Below are 21,089 nucleotides of genomic sequence, written 5' to 3' on the forward strand. Positions count from 1 at the left end.
TAAATAGTAATGACCTGTCAACAAGGTTTGACATGCCGCACCTGGCTGTATCAACATGGAAACCACTGACTGCCTCATCTCTGAGGTCCTCGGTGGTCTGAACAGCGTGTAGGGCCCTGTGGGTTTGTTTGGTCCCCTGACCCCTTCTCTCTTCTATTGTCCACCCTCACCATCCATGATAACATTTGTCCCCAGCACCATTTGGCTGAAAATTATTATAAAATTATAGATATGCAGGAAAGGGAGGTTTTCACGGAGCCCGCAGCCTAATCAACTCTGAACGTTAGAAGCAGAGGAGGCCTGTCTGAGGTGGCTTCCGTAGGTCTGTCTCCGGACATCTTTAAGCCTGAGGATCTGAGTATGAATCTGAATAGTTAGCGATTACACTGTATAATTTAATCTGGAGTGTTCAGCATGCCTCTTCAACTCAATCGTGTGACAGTCCACACAGCAGAGGCCCTAGGTGAAACTGCTGCTCATGCGTCGGGTTTCCAAGTCTGTTGTCATCTGGGTGTACGTGTGGTACACCCTAATGTGGCTGAGCCAAAAGCCCCCATTTTAAATTTGTACCCCACTTTCCAGTTTCAAACCATGCAAGGGAGGGAGCTGGTTGTGTTGCAAAAAGTACAGAGAGTGGGGGTGGCAAAAGATGCTCTGTGGCTCTCAACTCTGACCCCAGCTGGTATAGAACTGATACGGCCCTTACACGTCCCTTTCTAGGGAAGACCATAATGTCTGTCTCTATCTCCCAATGGGAAAACTGAAGCTTGCTGAAGTAGGGACCTGTCCTGGATCCCATAATGCTGATCCTACATTCCTGGCCAGGAGGACTACATGGGGTGCAGTGTGCCTGCCCTGCTTCAGGAAATGAAACTGTTGATTTTTCATTTACACAAAAAGGAAGAAAATAAATACCAGATGTTTTGGAACACAGCGCAGCTCCTCTCGTTGGACCTTACAAGTGCATTCTGACAGAAAATTTTTAAGTAGAAAATCCACAGAGGGGGGGAGGGAAGACGTTTTGAATGAAAATGTACTTTGTCTCTCTCTCTCTCACACACACACACACACACAAACAATATCTCATTGTTTCTTCTTCAGGGAGCAGCTGTGGAGGAAATTAAGGAAGGGGACAGACACAGCATTCCATCTTTGTACCTCATACAGAGCTCAGCTTTGAGGCCAGTCTCCCTGAGCCGTGGGGGTGTGGCATACATGACTATCAAAGAGCAATGGGCTGATGGGAGCTTATAAAGTGACTTGGGAGAAGGCAGGCACCTCACTTGCAGCCTTCTGCGTGGAAACCGCCTTCATCTTGATACAAGAGGTATGTGCATAGTTTTAACCTTCACTTAGGATAAACAATGTTTAAAAGAGAGACTTTCTTAACATTCCATTGCCCCCTTTCAGCTATAAACTTCACTAAGTGCTGACTGAGGGCTTATTCAGGCTCCATCTCACTTTCCTCAAACAACCTTACAAGGTAAGTGCCACCGGCAGCAGTTTTCAGGTGACAAGCCTGTGCTTGTCCCGATGGCTGCTCCTATCCCACACCCTCCCCCTACCAAAAGCAGAGCATGAGAAAATTGCCTGTGTGCCAAGACAACTCCAGATGAATTCTCTAGTGTGATTCAACTGTGCCTGACAGTAAGATCGACTGAAAACTGGAATTAATTGTCTGAGCAGAGTAAACAGCCAGACACAGAAATATTTTGTTTACAATATGGTCTGCTGGGTGTGGTGGTGTAATCCTTTAGCCCTAACACTGGGGAAGCAGATATCACAACCTGTGGGATAGCCTGAGCTACATAGCAAGGATAGCCTGGACCGTGTAGAAAGAGAAGAGGAAAACAAAACAAAACAACAACAGTGATATGGTTCTTGTTCGATTCCAAGGCTGCACGGGTTTGTTCCATTTTTAAGATCTATTCACCCATGCAAACGTTTTATTTTACCATGTGAAATCTCCAAATCTAGTTACTATTGTGCAGCTTCTTGAGGTCAGGGCCTGTGGCTACAGTGACGCACATCTGCTCTTGGAGACCTGGCCCAAAGTTCTGGCCCCTGCTAAGAATTAAGCTGAGCAAATTGATCTCACAGAGAAGGGAGGTCAGTTTCAGCATAGGTGGCTTCCGGATGAGATGCTGGAGCTTCGGTGCAGGGCACAAAGGTCATAGAGCTTCCCATAGAGAAGCTCAGGGGGTTTGGCCTGCAATGTATCCACATTCAGTGCCTGGTCCAGGGTGCACTGCTGTCTTGAAAGAACTGCCTTTATATTAATATTTTCTAGAAGTAAACTCACCAAGACGATTGTCCTGTGATAGCAGAAGATAGGAAAATATTTGTTGTTAAACATGCATCTTTTACCTGGTGTTATACGTGCACACCTATAGCATGCTCTGTCCATGAATCCGAATGGATAGAACCTGGGAAATGTGATGTTACCAACCTCTCCCCTCCCAAGGACTTTCAGCTATAGGAAGAAAGCTCAAACAACCAGACGGCTTCTCCAGAAGCCTTGTAGCCAAGGGGAGTTAGTCAGCCTCGTTCCGAATCCTCCCACAGAGCTCACTGGTACGCTTCAGCCCACCAGAGAACACCCTGTAATGAGGCATTTGTCAGAGTTAGACATGGGTTGACTTGCCATCACTGTTGCATGGTGAGACAGAGCTCATCGGGTCTCACAGGCAGGCATTTCCCAGAGGTACAAAGAGGTATGCAGAAGCGAGCATGGTGGAGAGGCTACGGTTGGAAAGCTGGCCCTGTCATAGTCCTGTTTCCTTCCAGGCCTCAGTTTCCCCATCTGCATACCTGGCAGGGGTGATGGGGGTGTGTGTGCTGGATAGATGTCCTTTAAGGTCCTGTCCATTTTGGAAATGCAGTAGAGTGTATAGACTGTGTGCCACACTTTAAAGTCCAGTGCTTGGGAAAGGCCATTGGCTTAGGCCTCTTTGGGTAGAGCTATGGAGAGTCCCAAAAGCCCTTGAGATGGGTGCAAAGTTTTTGTGAGTTTGGGCTGGGCTTCTTCAAATACTCCACCCTCTGAAATGTCAAAAGACAGCTGTTGTTTATATGGTGAGGGGGGAAGGGGCCTCTAGGGTGAAAGATGGTGGTCCCCCCACAGATTTTCTCAGGAGAACTTCAGCAGCCACCCCCTCCCCAACCCGCCCCAGCTGGCAGCCCTCATTCCTTACATAACTGTTCTTCTGAGAACCAGGCAACAAAACCTTCAGAAGAAAAGGCTATTGATTATTCAAGTTATTTGGAGGTTCAGAGACTCGTAATAAAGTGGTTATAATTATTCCTGTTATGACACATCGTTTTAAATGCTCAGACCTGAGAACATTTTGCTTGCATTGACTCAGTCATCCTCATCCCAGAGAGAAAAGCAGCGAGCTGGAAATAGCTCGTGTGAAGTGAGAGGCAAGGGGGGAGGGAGGGGGTCACACAAAGGGAACAGAGGGAAGGCAAGTCAAGGAAAGAGGCAGAGAGGAGCCCGAAGTCTCCATCCGGAGCCTGCACGGACAGCCACCTCATGCCCCTGCCCACTGCCCCTCCCCACAGCCAGCTGTGGCCACCAGAGGACTTCCCTGTGGAAGTGATGTACTCTTACACATAGCTGACAGGCCCTCTCTGGTTAAATGCCTGTCCGCTATGAAAAACACCCTCAGCGAACGTGGAAAACATTTGGGAAATGCAATCCCCGTCCTGCTTTCCATAATAAAAATGCTAGTATTCAGCCGGACCAAGGGGCACGTGTCTCTCTCATCTCCAGCATTCAGGAGGCCACGGCAGGAAGAGCTCCGTGAATCTGAGACCAACCCAGTCTACAAAGCAAGCCTCTGTCTAGCCAGGGATAGCAGTGAGACACTGTCTCAAAAACATGAAATAAAAAAAATTCTTATTTCTAATATTTACTAAGCACTTGTTTTGTGTCAGACTCTGAATGCTCACATTCCCGCCCCCCTCGCCCCTTGGTCATGGGGTCTTCTTATGCCGTTGGAGCTGGTCTTGAATTAATGGACTCCAACTTCATCCCACCTAAGCCTCCCTAGTAGCTCCCTTTACCACCACCCCTGGCTTTATTTGATCCTATTCAATTCTCATGAGAGGGACATGACCGTTAGTCCTACTTTATAGGCCACTGAGCAAAGGCCTAACTTGCAGTTACACTTAGAAGGTGGCAGAGGCAGAACCAGGAACTCCACCCAGGTAATGCTGGGGTCCCCCACTTCCCGGACCAAGCTTGGGTTAGGAGGACAGCGAGCAAGACTTTGGCAAGGGTGGAAATGTGGGCGTCTGGGGGAGCATTCATTGAAGAATCTCACGGGACACTTAATGCTGTGCACGACTTGATCTGGGCTTCGTGTTTTTCACTCACAGACCCTTTGACTTTTCAGTGCACCTCTTTGCCTACTCCCTGCATGGAGAAGGCATCTCCTTAGCGCTGAGGAGACTACCAGCTGAGTGACCAGGTCCACAAGGACTCACCAGCACTGTGTGTCATCAGGAGAGACAAACACATCCATCCCATTGCATTGTTTCTCCCCAGGCCTCCCTCTCCTGCTCCAAGATGGTGACGATGCTGTTGCTCCTGGCCATGCTGGCAGGCCTCTTCACTGCAGCCGAGGGACAGAGTTTCCATCTTGGGATATGCTCATCACCTCCAGTGCAAGAGAACTTTGATGTGAAAAAGGTGTGGTAACTCAACCCTCCCCTTTGTTTGGAGCATGCTGAGACTCATTATTCTCCTTTAATCTCCAAAGCAAACTTTGGGGGAGGTATTGGGGGAGGGGGGCGACTCTGCAGACAGCAGGGCCAGCAGAGTAACCATCACAAGAGGCAAGAAGGAAATCCAGTTCAGCATGACTCAGTAGCCGGGGTTGGTTCAAACTTCTAGAGTCTGACACTGGGCAGTTTATTTTAGGCATATTTAAGTACAATATCCTGTGGGGTGGGGTGGGGATTCCTGGTGTGACACAATCCCCTGTGCACAAGGAGGTATAATCACACGGAACTCTCTCAAAGCACAGGCTATTTCTTCCATAATGATGGAGTCTAGAGATAGGCTACGTGTGCTATCTTAAGGGCCTAGGGAGGGTCTGGTGTGGTCTGTCTTGATCATACAGATAGCATAGAGGTCATCTAGACTAGTAGCCACCCCTGGTCCTGATTGTGACAGCTTGAGGGAGCCTCTGGCCATACAGACAGTACAAAGGTCACCTAAACTATTAATCATCTCCGGTCCTGACTGTGAGAGCTTGGGAGAGCAAGGGATGGCTTGGCCCTACAAATAGCACAGGGTTACCTATGCAGTTAGCCACCTCCATTCTCAGTCTTCTGGGTGGAAAACAAGTTTACACCTTTTCCCTTGAAAAGACAACCCTGCGTGTTTAACATTCCTGGCTTCCCTCACGCTTGCTGTCTGTGAGTGCAAGGACCTTTGTGCTCCCAACAGGAAAGGCGCTTATCCTGTTTTAAGTTTTCTCTGAAGCAGTCTCTAAGGCCAGCAAAGGGAGAAGGGGAGTCTTTGGTACCTCAGCTTGCCCCATAGATGGATGCCAACAGGTCATGGGAGCTCCCATGGCCCTGGCAGGGGAGAACACAATGTGATGAGTATGAGCTGTCAATGGATGGAAATTTCCCCCAACAGCTCTGGGGAGGTGGGTAGGAGAGTTAGCTATGGCTGACTCTCTACCAGTGTCCTACACAGAGGGAAGTTGGGTGTCTCTCTCACGTGACACAGCTAGTACATGCACATAGGGTTAAAAACTAGGCTTCCCACCCATGTAGATAACTCAGGACAGGACTTAGGGAAGTCACCCAGGGGTCCAGTCCTGTTACCTGAAATATAACTAGCTCCCATAAATGTTTCTTCCTCCTGGAATGGGGCAGAGGATGCAGCACAAAGGCCAACTATTAGATGACAGGACTGGTGGTTCCACAGCAGTGGAAGGCCTGGACTCTAGTCCTGAGTCCCTTTCTCCTTACGGGGTTTTGGTTGCTTTTAGGAAGCAGCACACTTGGTTCGAAGAACACTGACATTTTCAGTCACTGGAACTTTGGAGTGAGTTTTAGGAATGTTAGAAGGTGGGTTAGGCAGAGCTGGGAGGAAAGAGCTTAAAGACTGACAGGCAGTGTCCAGTGTGAGGGAGGAAAAGCCACACAGTAAGGCCTGCACTGACATTCTTCATTAATATTTTATGGATTCCCTTTAGTTGAATAACCCTGGAATACCACAACAAACAAGCAAACAAGCAAAAACCCTTTATGATACTATTCAGGGAATTTGAGTTGGGGAGTAAAAAAATTCCAAAATATCTTGGAAATTATAATTGGTATCTTCACTTAAGGAAGTCCTCTGAAAGCCAGGTGCAGTGCTGTATGCCTGTAATCCCAGCACTCTGGGAGGCAGAGGCCAGCAGATCTCTGTGACCTCTAGCCTGGTCTACAAAACAAAAACAAAACAAGAACAACAAAACCCAGAACCCAACCCGCCTCCCTCCCCCCCCTCAAAAAAAAAAGTCTTTTGAGAACTGAAGCAGAATGTTTTTCAAATATTTTTAAAAATTTATGCATCTGTGTGTGTGTGTGTGTGTGTGTGTGTGTGTGTGTGTGTGCACGTGAGTGTGCGTAAGTGTGCAGGTGCCTATGCAGAGTGCTAGAGCCCCTGGAGCTACGGCTACAGGCAGTTGTGAGCTGTGTAGCCAGGACTCCAACTGTAGTCCTCAGCAAGAGCACCCAGCACTCAGCTTCGGGACCATCTCTCCAGCCCTACAGCAGAACTTTTAAAACAAAAATTTATTAAGATCAGTTCATATATCATATTACTGACTTGTTCAAAGAGGTTTTCTTTTTTTATTTCAAGGATTTTTAATATAGTCACTGTTATGCAACCACCATTAAATCAGTTTCAGAACATTTTTTATTATCTGAAGAAGAAACCACAAACCCACTAACGGTCTCTCCAATCGCGGCACTCAGTCTTTTCACCACATGTGACAAAGGCCTGAAAGAAACAACCGGAAAGAAGGAAGAGCTTCCCTGGCTCCTGGCTTCAGAGCTTTCACTCCATGGGTCTCATGGTCTAAAGGCTCATGGGAGGCAGAGCAGCCCAGGAAGTGTGGTGCAGGAGGCTGCTTATCTTAGGACAACTAGTAAACAGAGAGAGAGAGAGAAAAGAAATGGCGAACGAGACACTTCTCTCCCAGGCATGCGCTCACTGGCCTCCTACTTTTACCACCTCCCAATACATCACACTGTGAATCCATCAAGGGATTAATCCAATCAGAAGCGGGGTGCATGCGTGCGTGCGTGCGTGCGTGCGTGCGTGCAAGGGTGTTGGGGGGGGGCGGAGAAGCTTTGACCTAAACCAGAACATTCCTTTTCTTTCCATCTCCAACATCCCCACACAACTCATATTTTACTTTCTGTCAATGTGGATTTGTCTGTGGAACACATAATACTAACCCTTTGCGACTGAAGGAAATGTTTTCACAGTTCACTGCTGTCCCAGCATGCAACATTCCTTTTGCTGCCAAATGACACATGGATTACACTACCATTTATTTATCCTCATTGAGTTATTTTGCTTTAAAAAAAAAATAATAAAGATAATGCTGCTGTGGACATCAGGCTTGAGGCTTTTTGGAAGACAGGGGCATATGTTCTCCGTTCATTGGGGGTATATGTGGAGTGTGACTGCATGTGTGATTACTGCATTTAACTTTTTGACACGCTGTTTTAGAAAAGTGCCTCAATGTACACTCACAAACAGCCTCTGACTCCAATTTCTCTGCATCTTCACCAGCAGTTCGATCATTTTTTTTATCCCTTTTATCACAAGCCTCATAGTGATGTTAAATGCCACCATCTCCTTCTCCTAATGGCCGCTGTGGTTGAGTGAGTACCTACCCACGTACTTATGAGCCATGTGTAAATCTTCCCTTCAGATCTTCTGCCCTTAAAAAGTGGGTTATTTACGCGCCCTTGGTGGGGAGGCCCTTGGTGGCACTCAGAGGAAGGATAGCAGGCTACCAAGAAGAGACTTGATACCCTAGGATCATATACAAGGGGAGGAGGTTCCCCTCAGTCACAGTCATAGGGGAGGGGAATATGGTGAAAGCAGGAGGAAGGGAGGAAGGGGAAGATACAAGGCATGGGATAACAATTTAGATGTAATATGAATATTATCAATAAAAAAATTGGGAAAAAAATAAATAAAATTAAAAAGTGGGTTATTTATCTTTTAGTTATTGATACATAAATGTTCTCCCTATAGCCTAGCTGCAAATCTCTTCCCAGCTATGTTAAAATGTTTCCTCCCCCTCGGTGGAATTTTTATCGATGTGCCCCTTTGAAGCACGAGCTTTTCTATACTGACTATCCGAAGGCAGATTTTTTCCATCACATATATAGAAACACTTTTGTATATTGATCTTGCATCTTTTAAACTTGCAGAACTCATCATTTTGAGTGTGTGTGTGTGTGTGTGTGTGTTTTAAATTCTTTAGAGAGGCTAGTGTTATAGCTCAGCTGGTAGAATGACTGTATTCCATGCACATAGTCAAGTTTGATGGCCTCACACAACTGTAATATTAGCTGAGGGCAGGTGACGGCAAGAGGATCAGTTCGAAGTCGCTCACTTACAGTTCCTCTGGTCTTTCTATGTACAGGAAGATGTCATCTGCAAGTAAAGGTGACTTTGCCTCTTTTCCAGTTTTCTTTGTTTAGACACTGAAGTGCTCCTACATAGAAGCTTCAGTGAGAGATATGGGATTGTGAGGAAACAACACGAAAACCTCTCACCTCGGGGTTCCCTTGCTTCTGGAAATTCATACTTCCTTGCTCTTAATGATGGACCATTAAAGTCACTTGAACAGCTGAGAGCTAGCCATATGGAGCATATTATAGGATGGAAACTTTTCTGAGGTTGCCTATGAAACCTGTTAGTCTCGTTCTTTGGTACTTTCATTGAAGGCCAAGCTTGATGGGGTTGTTTTATTTCTATGGAATTTTAAAAAATATTTATTATTTATCTGATTTTTGCCCACATGTGTGCCTGTGCACCAGAAGAGGGCACCAGATCTTATTATAGATGGTTGAGGCACCATGTGGTTGCTGGGAATTGAACTCATGACCTTTGAAAGAACAGACAGTACTCTTAACCTCTGAGTCATCTCTCCAGCCCATAGTCTTGTGTTTTGTTTTGAGACAGTGTCTCCGGTTGCCCAGATTGGCCTTGACCTCTCTATGTATCCGATGCTGACCTTGAATTCCTGATTTCCCTGATTTGTGCATGTCCCTGGTTCTGGGATTGAAGGCTTCTGCTAAATTTCAGTGGTTTTAGCAGACTGTTGGAGTTTGCTAAAAGGGTGGTCAAAGTATGGTCAAAGATGTGGGTGTGTGCTTGAGCAGAGTCACGTGACTGGAGCAGTACTGTCACATGCAAGAGGCTTCTGAATGTTTCAAAGTGAATGCAAGCTTCACTCTCTCTGTTGAGTGACAGATATTTCTAAATCTGTAATACAACTATAATGAATATTTTGACTAGGCAAGTATACTCAAGAAGTTTTAAATGCAGATGGTGTGAAAGAGAGCTGGGCACATAGCTCAGTGGTAACGTACCTGCCTAGTGTAACCTTTGTTCCATCCCTAGTACCAAGGAGGGTGAGGATGTGGAGGACAAACTCCAACCCCCAAAGGTCCAAAGGAGCTTCAAGTGACATCTTCCTTAGTCCCCTCAGTTCCCTCCCCCTGGAGCAAGCAGTAAAAGCAACACATTGTAGATCTTTGTCTGGACAATGTATACATACACAAGCAAATATGTGTAAGACCTTGGTAGCCAAAACAGCAGCTTCCAGATGTCCGTGGCCTGTTTTTTAACATGTTACCTTCCAAAGAATAAAGGGGTTCTCTAGAGGAGACCCGAGATGGACAGAGTAATCAGGTTATCCAAGTGGCTCCAATTTAATCGCATAAATTGTAAAAAGCAGATCTTTCCTAGGCATGGTCAGAGAGAGAGGCTTAAGGAAGACATTAAGAGCCACAGAGGCGCTGTGTAGGGTCTGCTCTGCTTTCAGTGACCTTGAAAATGGAAAACTTCCAGGCCCAGAAAGCAGGCCCGCATCACAATTTTAGCCTAGTGAGGTTAGCATCAGAGTCTAACTTGTAGAACCATAAATTAATGAATCTGTGCTGGTTAAAGCTTAGCATTTACCACAGCAACAATAGAAACCCCATAGAACAGTCTTTTCTCGTTGCTACACCCAAAGGCAGCTTGAGCACACCCCACTTTGAACATGGCTCGTTGCTCTTTACTCTTTAGATAACCTTTGAGATAATTGCACATAACTTTTTACACAGGAGGTGTGTAAAATTTCATCGGATAGACACACCATCATTTACTTCCCCATGCCCTCGCTAGACTGTTTCCTTTTGTCTTTACAGACAGAACTGCAAAAGTAACCTTATACTTACACATGGCTTCTTTTTTTTTTTTTTTTTTTTTTTTTACAGCAGGAGATATATTCCCAGAAGTTAAATTGCTGGGCTAAAGAACATGTATTTTTAGTTTTGCTCAATATTATCAAACTGCCCGATGCAGTTGATTAGAAATTGGTACACTAACCAACTCTAAGCAGAAGCGGCCCCACAGCCAAAATGTCTGACACACACACACACCACGATGCTGTGTAGAATTACCAGCTGTTGGAGGTAAAAGGTATTTTCCGTCAACCAGGCCATCCCGCCCTTTCACAGAGGATGGATGGAATTTCACACAAGTTTTGACCAAAGAGACCTCTGAGAACACGTACAAATAAAGAGTCCTTTAGGAAGAGAATCCGGCATACAACCAGGGCCCACACATCCGAATCACGTATTCTCTTTTGAAACTCTATCTCCCCCAGTTGGCTGGGAATGATGCGGCCCATCTGGCCTGGTTTCCCCCCTGGAAAGGGCTCTGCTTCTAAGACAACAATGGGGAAGAGCCAGCAGGTCCCCGGGGAAGCCCTGGGCTTTGCTCTGCTTGTTGTTGTCTGTGCAGTATCTTGGAAGATGGTATGAAATCGAGAAGATCCCAACGCACTTTGAGAAAGGAAACTGCATTCAAGCCAACTACTCGCTGAAGGAGACCGGAAACATCAAAGTGCTGAACCAGGAGGTGAGGTGAGTGACTGCGCATGCCTGCCTGGGATGACCTTGTTCTGTGCTCATGCAGGTGGCTGGGGTTGGCGGGGGGGGGGGGGGGGGGGGGCAGATGGGGGGCGCTGGGAGAAGGTGTGTGTAACTCAAGCTAGGCAGGATGGCTGGTTGGCACTGGAACGCATGTGCTCCCTGCTTTAACCAGTGTTGAGCACCTACTGAACAGCAGACGCTGAGAGAGGCTGAAAGAGGCAGTGGGGAGTCAACAGCAACCTAGTTAGCACCTCTGTTCTTACAAGATGGAGTCGCTGGTAGCAAAGGGCGTTAAGCTGTTAAGCCACCTTGCCTGGCCTCCAAACCAAGAGAGAAACGCTTTCTGTCCATCTACCCACAGCGGCCATCACGCTTTGTTGAATAGTTCTGGGAACTGGGGGCTCATCTTGTCCCCTGGTAATTTATCCTATCTCCAGCCTGCTTCCCTGTTAGGGACACCTCTTCCCTTTCTCTTTGTCTTCTCTCTTCTCATCTTTTGAGACAGGATGCTACGTAGCACAGGCTGGACTCCAACTCACTGTGTAGCCAAGGTCCTGGAATTGCTGTGTCCCCCCGCCCCTTAGTGTTGGGATTACAAGTGTGCACCACCAAGCCTTGTTTGTGCAGTACTGATGGTTGAACCCAGAGCCGTTCGTATGCTAAGCAAGCCTGCTCCCAACTGAGACACATCTCCAGGCCCCGGGCACCTTTTTTTCTTGCTAAGCAAGCATCAGGTACCGAAACCTGTACATGTACTTTCTAGAGTATGTTAATAGGATGTCTTTTAGAAGCCTGTATTCCTATCACTAACTGTACCAAACACTGGTATTCAATCCAATCTTTGCATACTTGAGAGCAGACACGGAGAGACCAAGGTCTTTCCCTCTTACCCTTCTGCCAGCAAAGGTTACAGCACCAACAAATGCATTTCAATTATTTCCTATAAGCAAGGTACTCTCACCTCACCTGCCCTCCGCCCTCACCCCCCAACTCAAGTGAACTAGATTTACTTAATCCCCAGGACAAAGCAAAAGTAGATATTACGATAAACCTCATGGGTGAGAAAACTTAGGGACAGAGAAATAAGTTAAGCAGCTTGTTCAAGGACCACACAAGCGATACACGGATGGAGCTTAGCTTTGAACCCAGGAGACGGAGAGTGAAGAGAACAGAGACAAGTGAAAAAGGGTGGGGACAAAGGGTTCTGTTCCCTACAAGACCTGAGGATGGTATTCAACTCCAAGAAAACAACTACACTCAGCACTCAAGTTGCTAGGTTCACGGAGGCTCTCAGCAGCCGTCGTGCCATTCGCTGACGTCCCTGTGGACCAGAGTGCCTGCAGCCGCTGGCTCCCAGCCTGCGTAAACCAGAGAAAGAGATGACAGAATGAGTTTGAGGGCCTTCAGTTCCTTTTGGACAAAACTCCAGCGTCTTTTGGAGGCCCAGGGAAGGGCTGACCACAAGGCACTGAGATGCCTCGGCCAGGACTTTCCCAGGAATCTTACAGCCTCCAGATTAGCCATTCTCCTCACAGTGGGATCCAGAGAAAAGCATTATTTTGGCCACAGTTCTAGAAGTTCCGTCTGGAATCAAGGGTCCTTATTCCTTGAGCCTCTGGTGGATGGAGGTCGTACCTGGTGGTGGGAGGCAGAAAACAAAACAAAACAAAACAAAACAAAAAACAATTCACCCCAGGAAGGAGAAAAGAGAAACTGGAAGAGATCGGGGTGCCACAATCCTCTTGGAAGGCACACTCCCTGTGACCTACCGACCTCTCCCAGTCTCATCTCCCACGTCCACCCTAACAGCACCACCATGGCCACCAAGCCTTTACCATGTCCTTTGGAGAACATTTATCCAGATCATAGCAGGCAGGAGAGTTGTACTGACCCTATTCCTTTATTTTTATTTTATTTATTTATTTTTTCCCCTGAGACAGGGTTTCTCTGTGTATCCTTGGCTGTCCTAGACTCGCTTTGTAGACAAGGCTGGCCTCAAACTCACAGTGATCCGCCTGCCTCTGCCTCCCGAGTGCTGGAATTAAAGGCGTGCGCCACCATGCTCAGCTTATTTTATTTTTTTCAAGGCAAGATTTCTCTGAGTAGTCCTGGCTGTCCTGGAACTCACTCTATAGACCAGGCTGGCCTCGAACTCAAAGATCCACCTGCCTCTGCTTCCCAAGTTCTGGGATTAAAGGCATGCGCCGCCACCACCTGGCAGTAGTGATCTGTTTTCAATGAAATATTATGTCCCATTAGATCCCAAAGCCATGATGCACACATCCAGGGAGCTGCAACAAGGGAATCCTCTCAGCCCATGTTCAAGGACAAAGGGCCCAAAAGAGCTGGCCTGGAGCTGCAAGAGTGAAGGAATCAGGCTTTGGCACTTGACTGCCTAGTTTTTTTTTTTATCAGATTGCAATGCGATCTTAGGTTAGCTAGGATGTTCTGTAGCCAGTAGCAATAGAACCGACACCCCAGAGACCGCCTGGGCATCAGATGAGGTGAAAGGTGTAAAGCTCTTGTAGCAGTGTTTGGCAAGTGAAAATCGTCTAGCTAAACATGACCTTTTTTGTGGTCAAGCTCCTGCTACGTGGAAATCCAGGTGGGAGTTGGCAAGATGGGAGAAGAGCCTGCCTGCAAACAGGTTCCTACAAGTTCTCCTCGGATCTACACACACTAGTGTCATAAGAGTATGCGCGCGAGCGCGCACGCGCACACACACACACACACACACACACACACACACAGTGATAAAATAACATTTAAAAGAAAACACCAATACATTTGATCAGGAACGCACTGTGCATTTATGATCAGAGACTGGTGTTTTGGCAACGATTCTGGAACAAGACACAAATGATAGGTGTTAAGGAGAGGAGCCTGGTTTGTTGCTAAGTTACCATTTGCAGATGGAAACAGGCATCTTCCAGGGAGACAGCAGGGTATGGTGCTTGGCCCTACCAGGCGACAAACAGGTGATGCAATCAAGAGTATGAGAGTACCCTCCCTAACCTCCCTAAGCTGTTGCTACAGATCTGGATCTTAGAGCATCCCTTGCTGCCAGCTGCACAGCACTAACCCACTGACTTCGTCACACATGCTTAGCTCTCATGGCTGCCCTGCTTGAGGACTGATGCCCAGGCCGCTGCTTTGTGACCTCCTGTAGAGGAGCACTCTGATGTCTAGGCACCTCCCTTTCCTGTCCTCTTCTCTGAGGCTTTGCCCTGTCCCCTGGGTTCCTGAGGTCATTGGGAATTAGCCTGAAACAGGCCAGATCCTTGCGAATGGGTCAGAGTACTTCCTTGGTTCCAAGACCAGCATACCTAAGATGCCACATTTGTGTATACCACTATGAAAGAATGGCTCTGGGGGGGGGGTGACTCTGGGGGGGGGGTTGTGATCAGCGGTAAGAAAGATGCGTGTTTCCTCACAATACATCTCTAAGAACTGGACTGAATCGCAATGGCCAAGTCTCCTCATTGCTTCTGTGCCAACCTGTTCTGCTTCGAAGTCTCCCACACTCACTTGGACTCCAGCTGAACTGGAGGGGGTGTCAGAGCGCAGGCCCCTGGACAGGACAAAACATCCTTGCAGCACAGGGCCGGTGGGAAGTGCGTTCAGACTCCTTCCTGCCCTGCGTCATTTTCAGTGACTAGTTCCTCCTTCCTTTGTTTCTTTGTCATCCTCTCCTTTGTAAAGAGATGAATCTTGTAGGGGGTTGTTCTGTGTACTCTCCTATCCCCCCCTTTAGCCCCTCTTTTTGAAGCCCAGGAGCAGGAAATGTCTGAAAGACAAGTGGCAAACAGTCCAAAACACGGTGTTGAAACAAACGCAAGGGCCTGTGGAACCCAGCCACTGAGCATTGCCCCTTGGCCACTAGCACTGTCTTTCTCCACTGAGTCTCAGACAGTCACCAAGGGAAGGACTGGATCCAGAACCAGTTCTGGCCGGCCTTTCCAGAGCCTCCCATAACTCACGCCACCATGCTGGCTGCTGGAGGCCTTAGGGAACACAGCTTGACTTTCATTGAGTTTTGGTTTTCAATTAGTTATGTTTACTTTCTTTTCCATATCTCTTCCCCTGCTCCCCCCCCACCCCCCCACCCCCCCACCCACCCCCCCCCACCCCCCACCCCCCCCCACCCCCTTCCCTGTTCCTTTTCTCACTCACTGCAGACCCGATGGCACCGTGAACCAAATTGAAGGCGAAGCCAAACAGAGCAACCTCTCAGAGCCGGCCAAGCTGACAGTCAAGTTTTCCGAGTGTAAGTAATCCCTTCCCTCAGGAAGCGCCAGGCACAGGGAGATCTGCTGATGGAAAGCTGGAAAGCCAGAGCCCTGTCTTCAAACACATCTGAGCCCTGGCATCAGGGTTCAATGCAATGCACAGTTCTTTTCCGTGCACCTACTGTGTGCTGTTCCCTGGGCTAGGTACTGGGATGCACAGGGTAAGACAGAGCCAGCCGTGTCCTGACAGGCTGGCATCCTATGTGAACACTGAGGAGGAACCAGGAAACTTGGCATGTCAGCAGACAAGACTCAGGGAAAAGCATAGAAGTGGGAGAGAGAATCTAGTCTGATCTCAGGAATCAGGAGCCCCTAAGTTACTAGAAGATAGGGGAACAATTGGCCTGTCTGAGAGACAGGGTGAAGGCAAGTCTGAGGCCAGGCTCTGCCAGTCTCTAGTCACATTGTTGATGATAGACAGCCCTCTGAGTTCTGGTCTAACTTAGCAATGGACACAAGAAGCAGAGAGAGGCTACTTTTGTTGCTGCTGTGGATACACTGGAGAATTCAGCTCAGACCTGGGAGGTATTGTTTTGCAGGAAATGCCCGGGAGCCCCCTCTCCCTAACTAAAGGGCGGAAATTGAAGTCACTCTCTACCAGAGAAACCACCATCCTTCTCCTTCCTGCCAACCCCACCCCTTCCCCCCACAACCAGTCAGGTCCCTAGAGTAGGGCAGGGAGGAAGTTCTTATAAGCCGGGAAAGGGATGCCGGAAGGAAGGATGAAACAGTTCCTCCCACACATGTGGCTACAAGCCAGTACCTTCAGGTGAGCACGCTGTCCAGCCTTGTGAAGGAAGACACACTAGCCGTGCTCCACACAGTGTCAAGGGCTCTGTGCACGCTTGTTTCTCTCGTCACTCGTACAAACAAGGAAGTTGAGTTGCAGGTGATCTGAGTAAGACGGATAGACACTGAGCTAGGCGTAAGCCTGACTCTCCAAACCCTCATGTGAGTGTTTCCCCCATAACATGGATGGGAAAGGGATGGGGACGGGAGTGAAGGTGATGCGCCTTAGTTTCTCTCTCTTACCCCTTCAATCCTGAGGTCTCCATGGTAACTGAGGCTATACCTTTACCATAGGAAGTATCCTATGCATAGGGTACGGAAGGAGCCCTTGGACCAGAGCTAAGAGAGGCCCGAGCTATTTGCTGGGGAAGCTGAGGACAAAGAGGTTCATTTGGTATAAAGAGTGTTCTCTGTTGCTGTGATAAAACACTGAACAAAAGCAGTGTGGAGGGTGGTGTTCAGCTTATAGGTTGTGGTCCACCACTGAGGGAAGCCAGGGTGGGAAGAAGCAAAGACCATGAAGGGACACTGATGACTGGCTTGCTCCCCACCACTCATTCAGGTTTTTAAAAAAGACGTGTGTGTGTGTGTGTGTGTGTGTGTGTGTGTGTGTGTTCTATCTGTATGTACACCTGCATGTTAGAAGAGGGCATCAGATCCAAGTATAGGTGGCTGTGAGTCACCATGTGGTTGCTGGGAATTAAACTCAGGACCTCTGGAAGAGCAGTCAGTGCTCTTAACTGCTGACCCATCTCCCCAGCCCCCAACTCATCCAGTTTGGTTTTATTTTATTTTATACAACTCAGGACCACATTTCCCAGGGGTTAATACCACCCACGGTGGGCTGAGCACCCTCTGCATTCATCATTGATGGAGAAAACACCCTAGAGGCCAATCTGTTCAAGGCATGTGACAGTCTCTCCTCCCAGGCGACTCTGACTTGTGTCAAGTTATCACACAACTAATGAGCCCAAAGGGATGAAGTGGCTGTGGGGACCTTCTAGGTTAGATGGGAGGTTATGGGAAACATGGATGTTGCAAATAGAAATAATGGCACGGGAGAGGCCTGCACAGACATCTAGGGCACGGGAAAGTACATCGAGTACAGGATGGAGTTAAGGAGGCCCCCATGAGCAGCAGGCGAGTGGCAGCATTCTGCAATAGAGATGTGAGAGTTATCTGTGTTAAGGGGAAATGCTGGGTAAATTTACTCTCGAGAGATAGACAATGTGAGGGAAGGACAAAATGTTTATGTCTGGGTGGATAGAAGACCCTTGATGCCAATGACGAGGTGGGAGAGATTTTTTTTTTCCCCAAAACTCAAATGCAGAGTGACTAACTTCACCAACAGTAGGCAGATGATGATACCCTCACTCGTGTGTGTGTGTGTGTGTGTGTACATATAAGGACCCCAAGTACCAAAAGGCAAATCAGAACCAACTGTCCATCCAGGCTTCTGTCCACGTTCTTCTCAGCACCTCTCAACTTCTGTTATATATTTATTTATTTTGGTTTTTTTTTTTTTTTTGATACAAGTTTTCTCTGTGTAGCTTGGCTGTCCTGGACTCACTTTGTAGACCAGGCTGGCCTTGAACTCACAGAGTGCTCGGATTAAAGGCATGAGTTACCACTGCCCGGCTCAACTTCCATACTTATAAAAAGAAACTCCAAAAGTAGGAGGAAGCATAGTGGCTGGTCCTCTGGGCCTATGTTTTCACGTAATTAGCTGGACCCTTGACACCCGGGCAAACTCCCATCACTTGCACAGACCTCCTTTATCACTCAGCTTCTCAGACTAAGCTGGCGAACAGGAGCCATTATGGTTTTTGAATGGGGGGAATGGGTTGTCTGGAATCCAAAAAAAGCATCACCCTGAGTGCGCCCCTGCCCATGCCCTCATACTCCTGAGGTCTGCACACAGCCTTCCCCGACTTGATGCATCTTCCACCACTGGGATGTGAGTTTCCTTTGGCCTGGACCCTAGCCGGGGAGGTTAAATTCACAGAGGAAGTTTCCATATCGAGATGGAGAGGATGAGGCCTCAATCTGTCCTCTGAAGAACCTCTTTAAACTCAGGCCTCTCCATCACTGGATTGTTCTGAGCCCTTTGGTAGGAAAACCTTATAACCTCAGGTCTGGAACAGACCACTCAGTGGTTAAGAACACTGGCTGCTCTTTCCGAGGTCCTGAGTTCAACTCTCACCAACCACGTGGTGGCTCACAACCATCTATAATGAATGGGACCTGATGTTCTGGCATGCAAGCATAGATATAAGCAGAACACTTGAGCATAAATAAATAAATAGTTTATAATCTGCCATACCACAATTTGGAGAGGGGGGAAGTGTCTCAAAATAGAGTTTCTCTGTGTAGCCCTGCCTGTCCTGGAATTCCATTTTGTAGACCAGACTGGCCTCAAACTCACAGAGATCCACCCGCCTCTGCCTCCTGAGTGCTGGGATTAAAGGTGTGCACCACCACTGCCTGACTTACCACATTACATTCTTTTTTCTTTTTAAAGATGTATTTCTTTATTAAGTATACAGTGTTTTGCCTGCACACCAGAAAAGGGCACCAGATCTCATTATAGATGGTTGTGAGCCACCATGTGGTAGCTGGGAATTGAACTCAGAACCTTTGCAAGAGCAGCCAGCCCTCTTAAGCTCTGAGCCAGCTCTCCAGCCCCCATACTACATTATTATAGTTGAAAGGTTTGCTGAGATCACAGAAGAAGAAAAACCTGAACACATCAGCCTCTGCTTCTTCCCATCAGCAGGCTGTGCAGGAATGGTGGACTCTGGCCCCTTGCAGGGCACCCTCCTGTGGTGCACCTGTGTGCACCTGTGTGCACCTGTGCCTGTGGTGCTAGTGCAGCCAGTCAGCCCAAGGAGGCAGTTGGAATCCACAGATGCCCAGCAGGCCTTTTCCATGTTACTGTGGGGGAGGAGGGCATAAAATCAGATCTTTAAGCCGGGCGTGGCGGTACACGCCTTTAATCCCAGCACTCGCGAGGCAGAGGCAGGCAGATTGCTGTGAGTTCGAGGCCAGCCTGGTCTACAAAGTGAGTCCAGGACAGCCAAGGCTACACAGAGAAACCCTGACTCAAAAAACAAAACAACAACAACAACAACAAAAACCCAACCAACCAACCAAAAAAACCCTGGATCTTTACTATTGTCTCACACTAGAATCTTTGGGGTAGTTTGTTGTTTTGAAATACCAAGCATGGTGGTACACAAGCCTGCAGAGACTAAGGCAGAGGTATTAGTTATAGGTCAACCTGGGCTATATAGTAAGACTCTATCTCAAGATTAAAAGGTGGATGCCGACGAGGTAAAGTGCTTGTCATTTGAGTCTGAGGATCTGGGTGTGAACCTTGGAACCCCACTAAAGCTGCAGAGAACTCCTCTGACCTCCACATATACGCCGTGGCACATGCACCCTTTCCCATCACACACACACACACACACACACACACACACACACCTTTTAAAAAAGAAAGTCAACCACCTGAAGGTCTGAAGATGGAGAAGGGTAGGAAAGGGCACTTACATCTCTCACAGCCACATATGTGTCCCACGTAAAGGTGGACAAGACACACCGAATTAGAGACTGGGTCCCCAGAGGCCTGGCTAGGAAGGAGGCTTCCATTGCCCTGGTCCTTCCTCACGCTTGCTACTTCTGGTCCTCAGTGATGCTCCCCTCGCCGTACTGGATCCTGGCCACTGATTATGAGAACTACGCCCTTGTGTACTCCTGTACCACCTTCCTCAGGCTCTTCCACTTGGATTATGTTTGGATCCTGGGAAGAAACCGTTACCTCGCTCCGGAAACAGTAACCAAGCTAAAAGATATCCTTACTTCAGATCAAATCGACATCAGCGAAATGAGGACCACTGATCAAGCAAACTGCCCCGACTTCCTGTAAAGGGAGGTGCAGCCACTCCAAGTTGCTCTGCTTTGCGTTCCCTGGCTCCACCCACCCCCACCCCACCCCACTCCTCATAAAGAGGAGCCAAGCAACCCCGGCCTGCACCAGAGGGAAAGCCTGGCTGTAGAAGCCAATGGAGAGGACGCGCAGAAAGTTGGCCCAAACCCAACCAGACCCTACATTGTCATCCCCCTAGCCCGATAATAAACATTTTGCTGATCAGCTGTGATTTCAGTGGCTTCTGAGCTGGGTTTATTGTGGGAGATCCATTATCAGCTGATGGTTGGGAACCCTTCGGCAGGTATCCGAGGAGACCTTGCCACCCGCCCAAGGCTTCTGACAAGCAGCTTCATTTGCCAGTAGCTTTCCACACCCCAGCTCAACTCCTATGACTCTTAGCTGACTCCTATGACTTTTCTGCAGGATTAGATATGTACATACACACGTACACACAAACACACAAATACCAACACAATATACATATAAACACACACACAGGCACATACACACACATACACATACACACAAACACATACAGATATATACACAGAGACATACATATACATACACGCCAGACACATACACGTATAGCCTCTCTCTCTCTCTCCCTCTCTCTCTCCCTCTCTCTCTCTCCCTCTCTCTCTCTCTCCCTCTCTCTCTCCCCCCTACCTTTTTATTCTGAGATAATTTGACTTGACTGATTAAATGTTCCTTGCAACCAAAATAGCCTCAAGACAAAAGAGTTCATAATATAATGTTGGGTGGGAAAAAAAAAAAGAACAGAGCATTTTAACTATGCTGTATTTATAACTGCACAGAACAAAGAAAATGAAGTGTGTTAGGGAGGTAGAATTGTGGGTAATTCTCTCTTATTTTTGCAGCTGCTGCTGGTAGTGTCAGTC

At 47.8% G+C, this 21,089-nt stretch overlaps 1 protein-coding gene across 2 annotated transcripts; it reads left to right on the forward strand.

Annotated features, from left to right (window-relative positions):
* The first annotated feature begins 1,171 nt into the window (after nucleotides 1-1,171).
* On the forward strand, nucleotides 1,172-20,416 carry APOD (apolipoprotein D). Of its 2 annotated transcripts, XM_084802266.1 has the most exons (6): nucleotides 1,250-1,327; nucleotides 1,411-1,483; nucleotides 4,553-4,696; nucleotides 11,048-11,169; nucleotides 15,357-15,445; nucleotides 19,949-20,416. In XM_084802266.1, exons 3-6 carry the CDS (start codon nucleotides 4,574-4,576, stop codon nucleotides 20,182-20,184), a joined length of 570 nt encoding a protein of 189 aa, XP_084658392.1. In that variant the 5' UTR covers nucleotides 1,250-1,327; nucleotides 1,411-1,483; nucleotides 4,553-4,573; the 3' UTR covers nucleotides 20,185-20,416. The 2 variants fall into 2 exon arrangements, with proteins under 2 accessions (XP_084658391.1, XP_084658392.1); XM_084802265.1 differs by lacking the exon at nucleotides 1,411-1,483 and having other exon boundaries at nucleotides 1,172-1,327.
* The last annotated feature ends 673 nt before the right edge of the window (nucleotides 20,417-21,089 follow it).

The sequence above is a fragment of the Acomys minous genome (assembly GCF_964271855.1).
Source record: "Acomys minous genome assembly, chromosome: 11".
In the NCBI taxonomy this organism is placed as follows: Eukaryota; Metazoa; Chordata; class Mammalia; order Rodentia; family Muridae; genus Acomys; species Acomys minous.

Excerpts from the sequence above, each read along its gene's own strand:
- APOD (XM_084802265.1), top strand. The coding sequence starts at position 1,241 with ATGGGAGCTTATAAAGTGACTTGGGAGAAGGCAGGCACCTCACTTGCA. Across the intron at positions 1,328-4,552 it reads CCTTCATCTTGATACAAGAG|GCCTCCCTCTCCTGCTCCAA; the intron begins GTATGTGCATAG and ends GTTTCTCCCCAG. Across the intron at positions 4,697-11,047 it reads AGAACTTTGATGTGAAAAAG|TATCTTGGAAGATGGTATGA; the intron begins GTGTGGTAACTC and ends TTGTCTGTGCAG.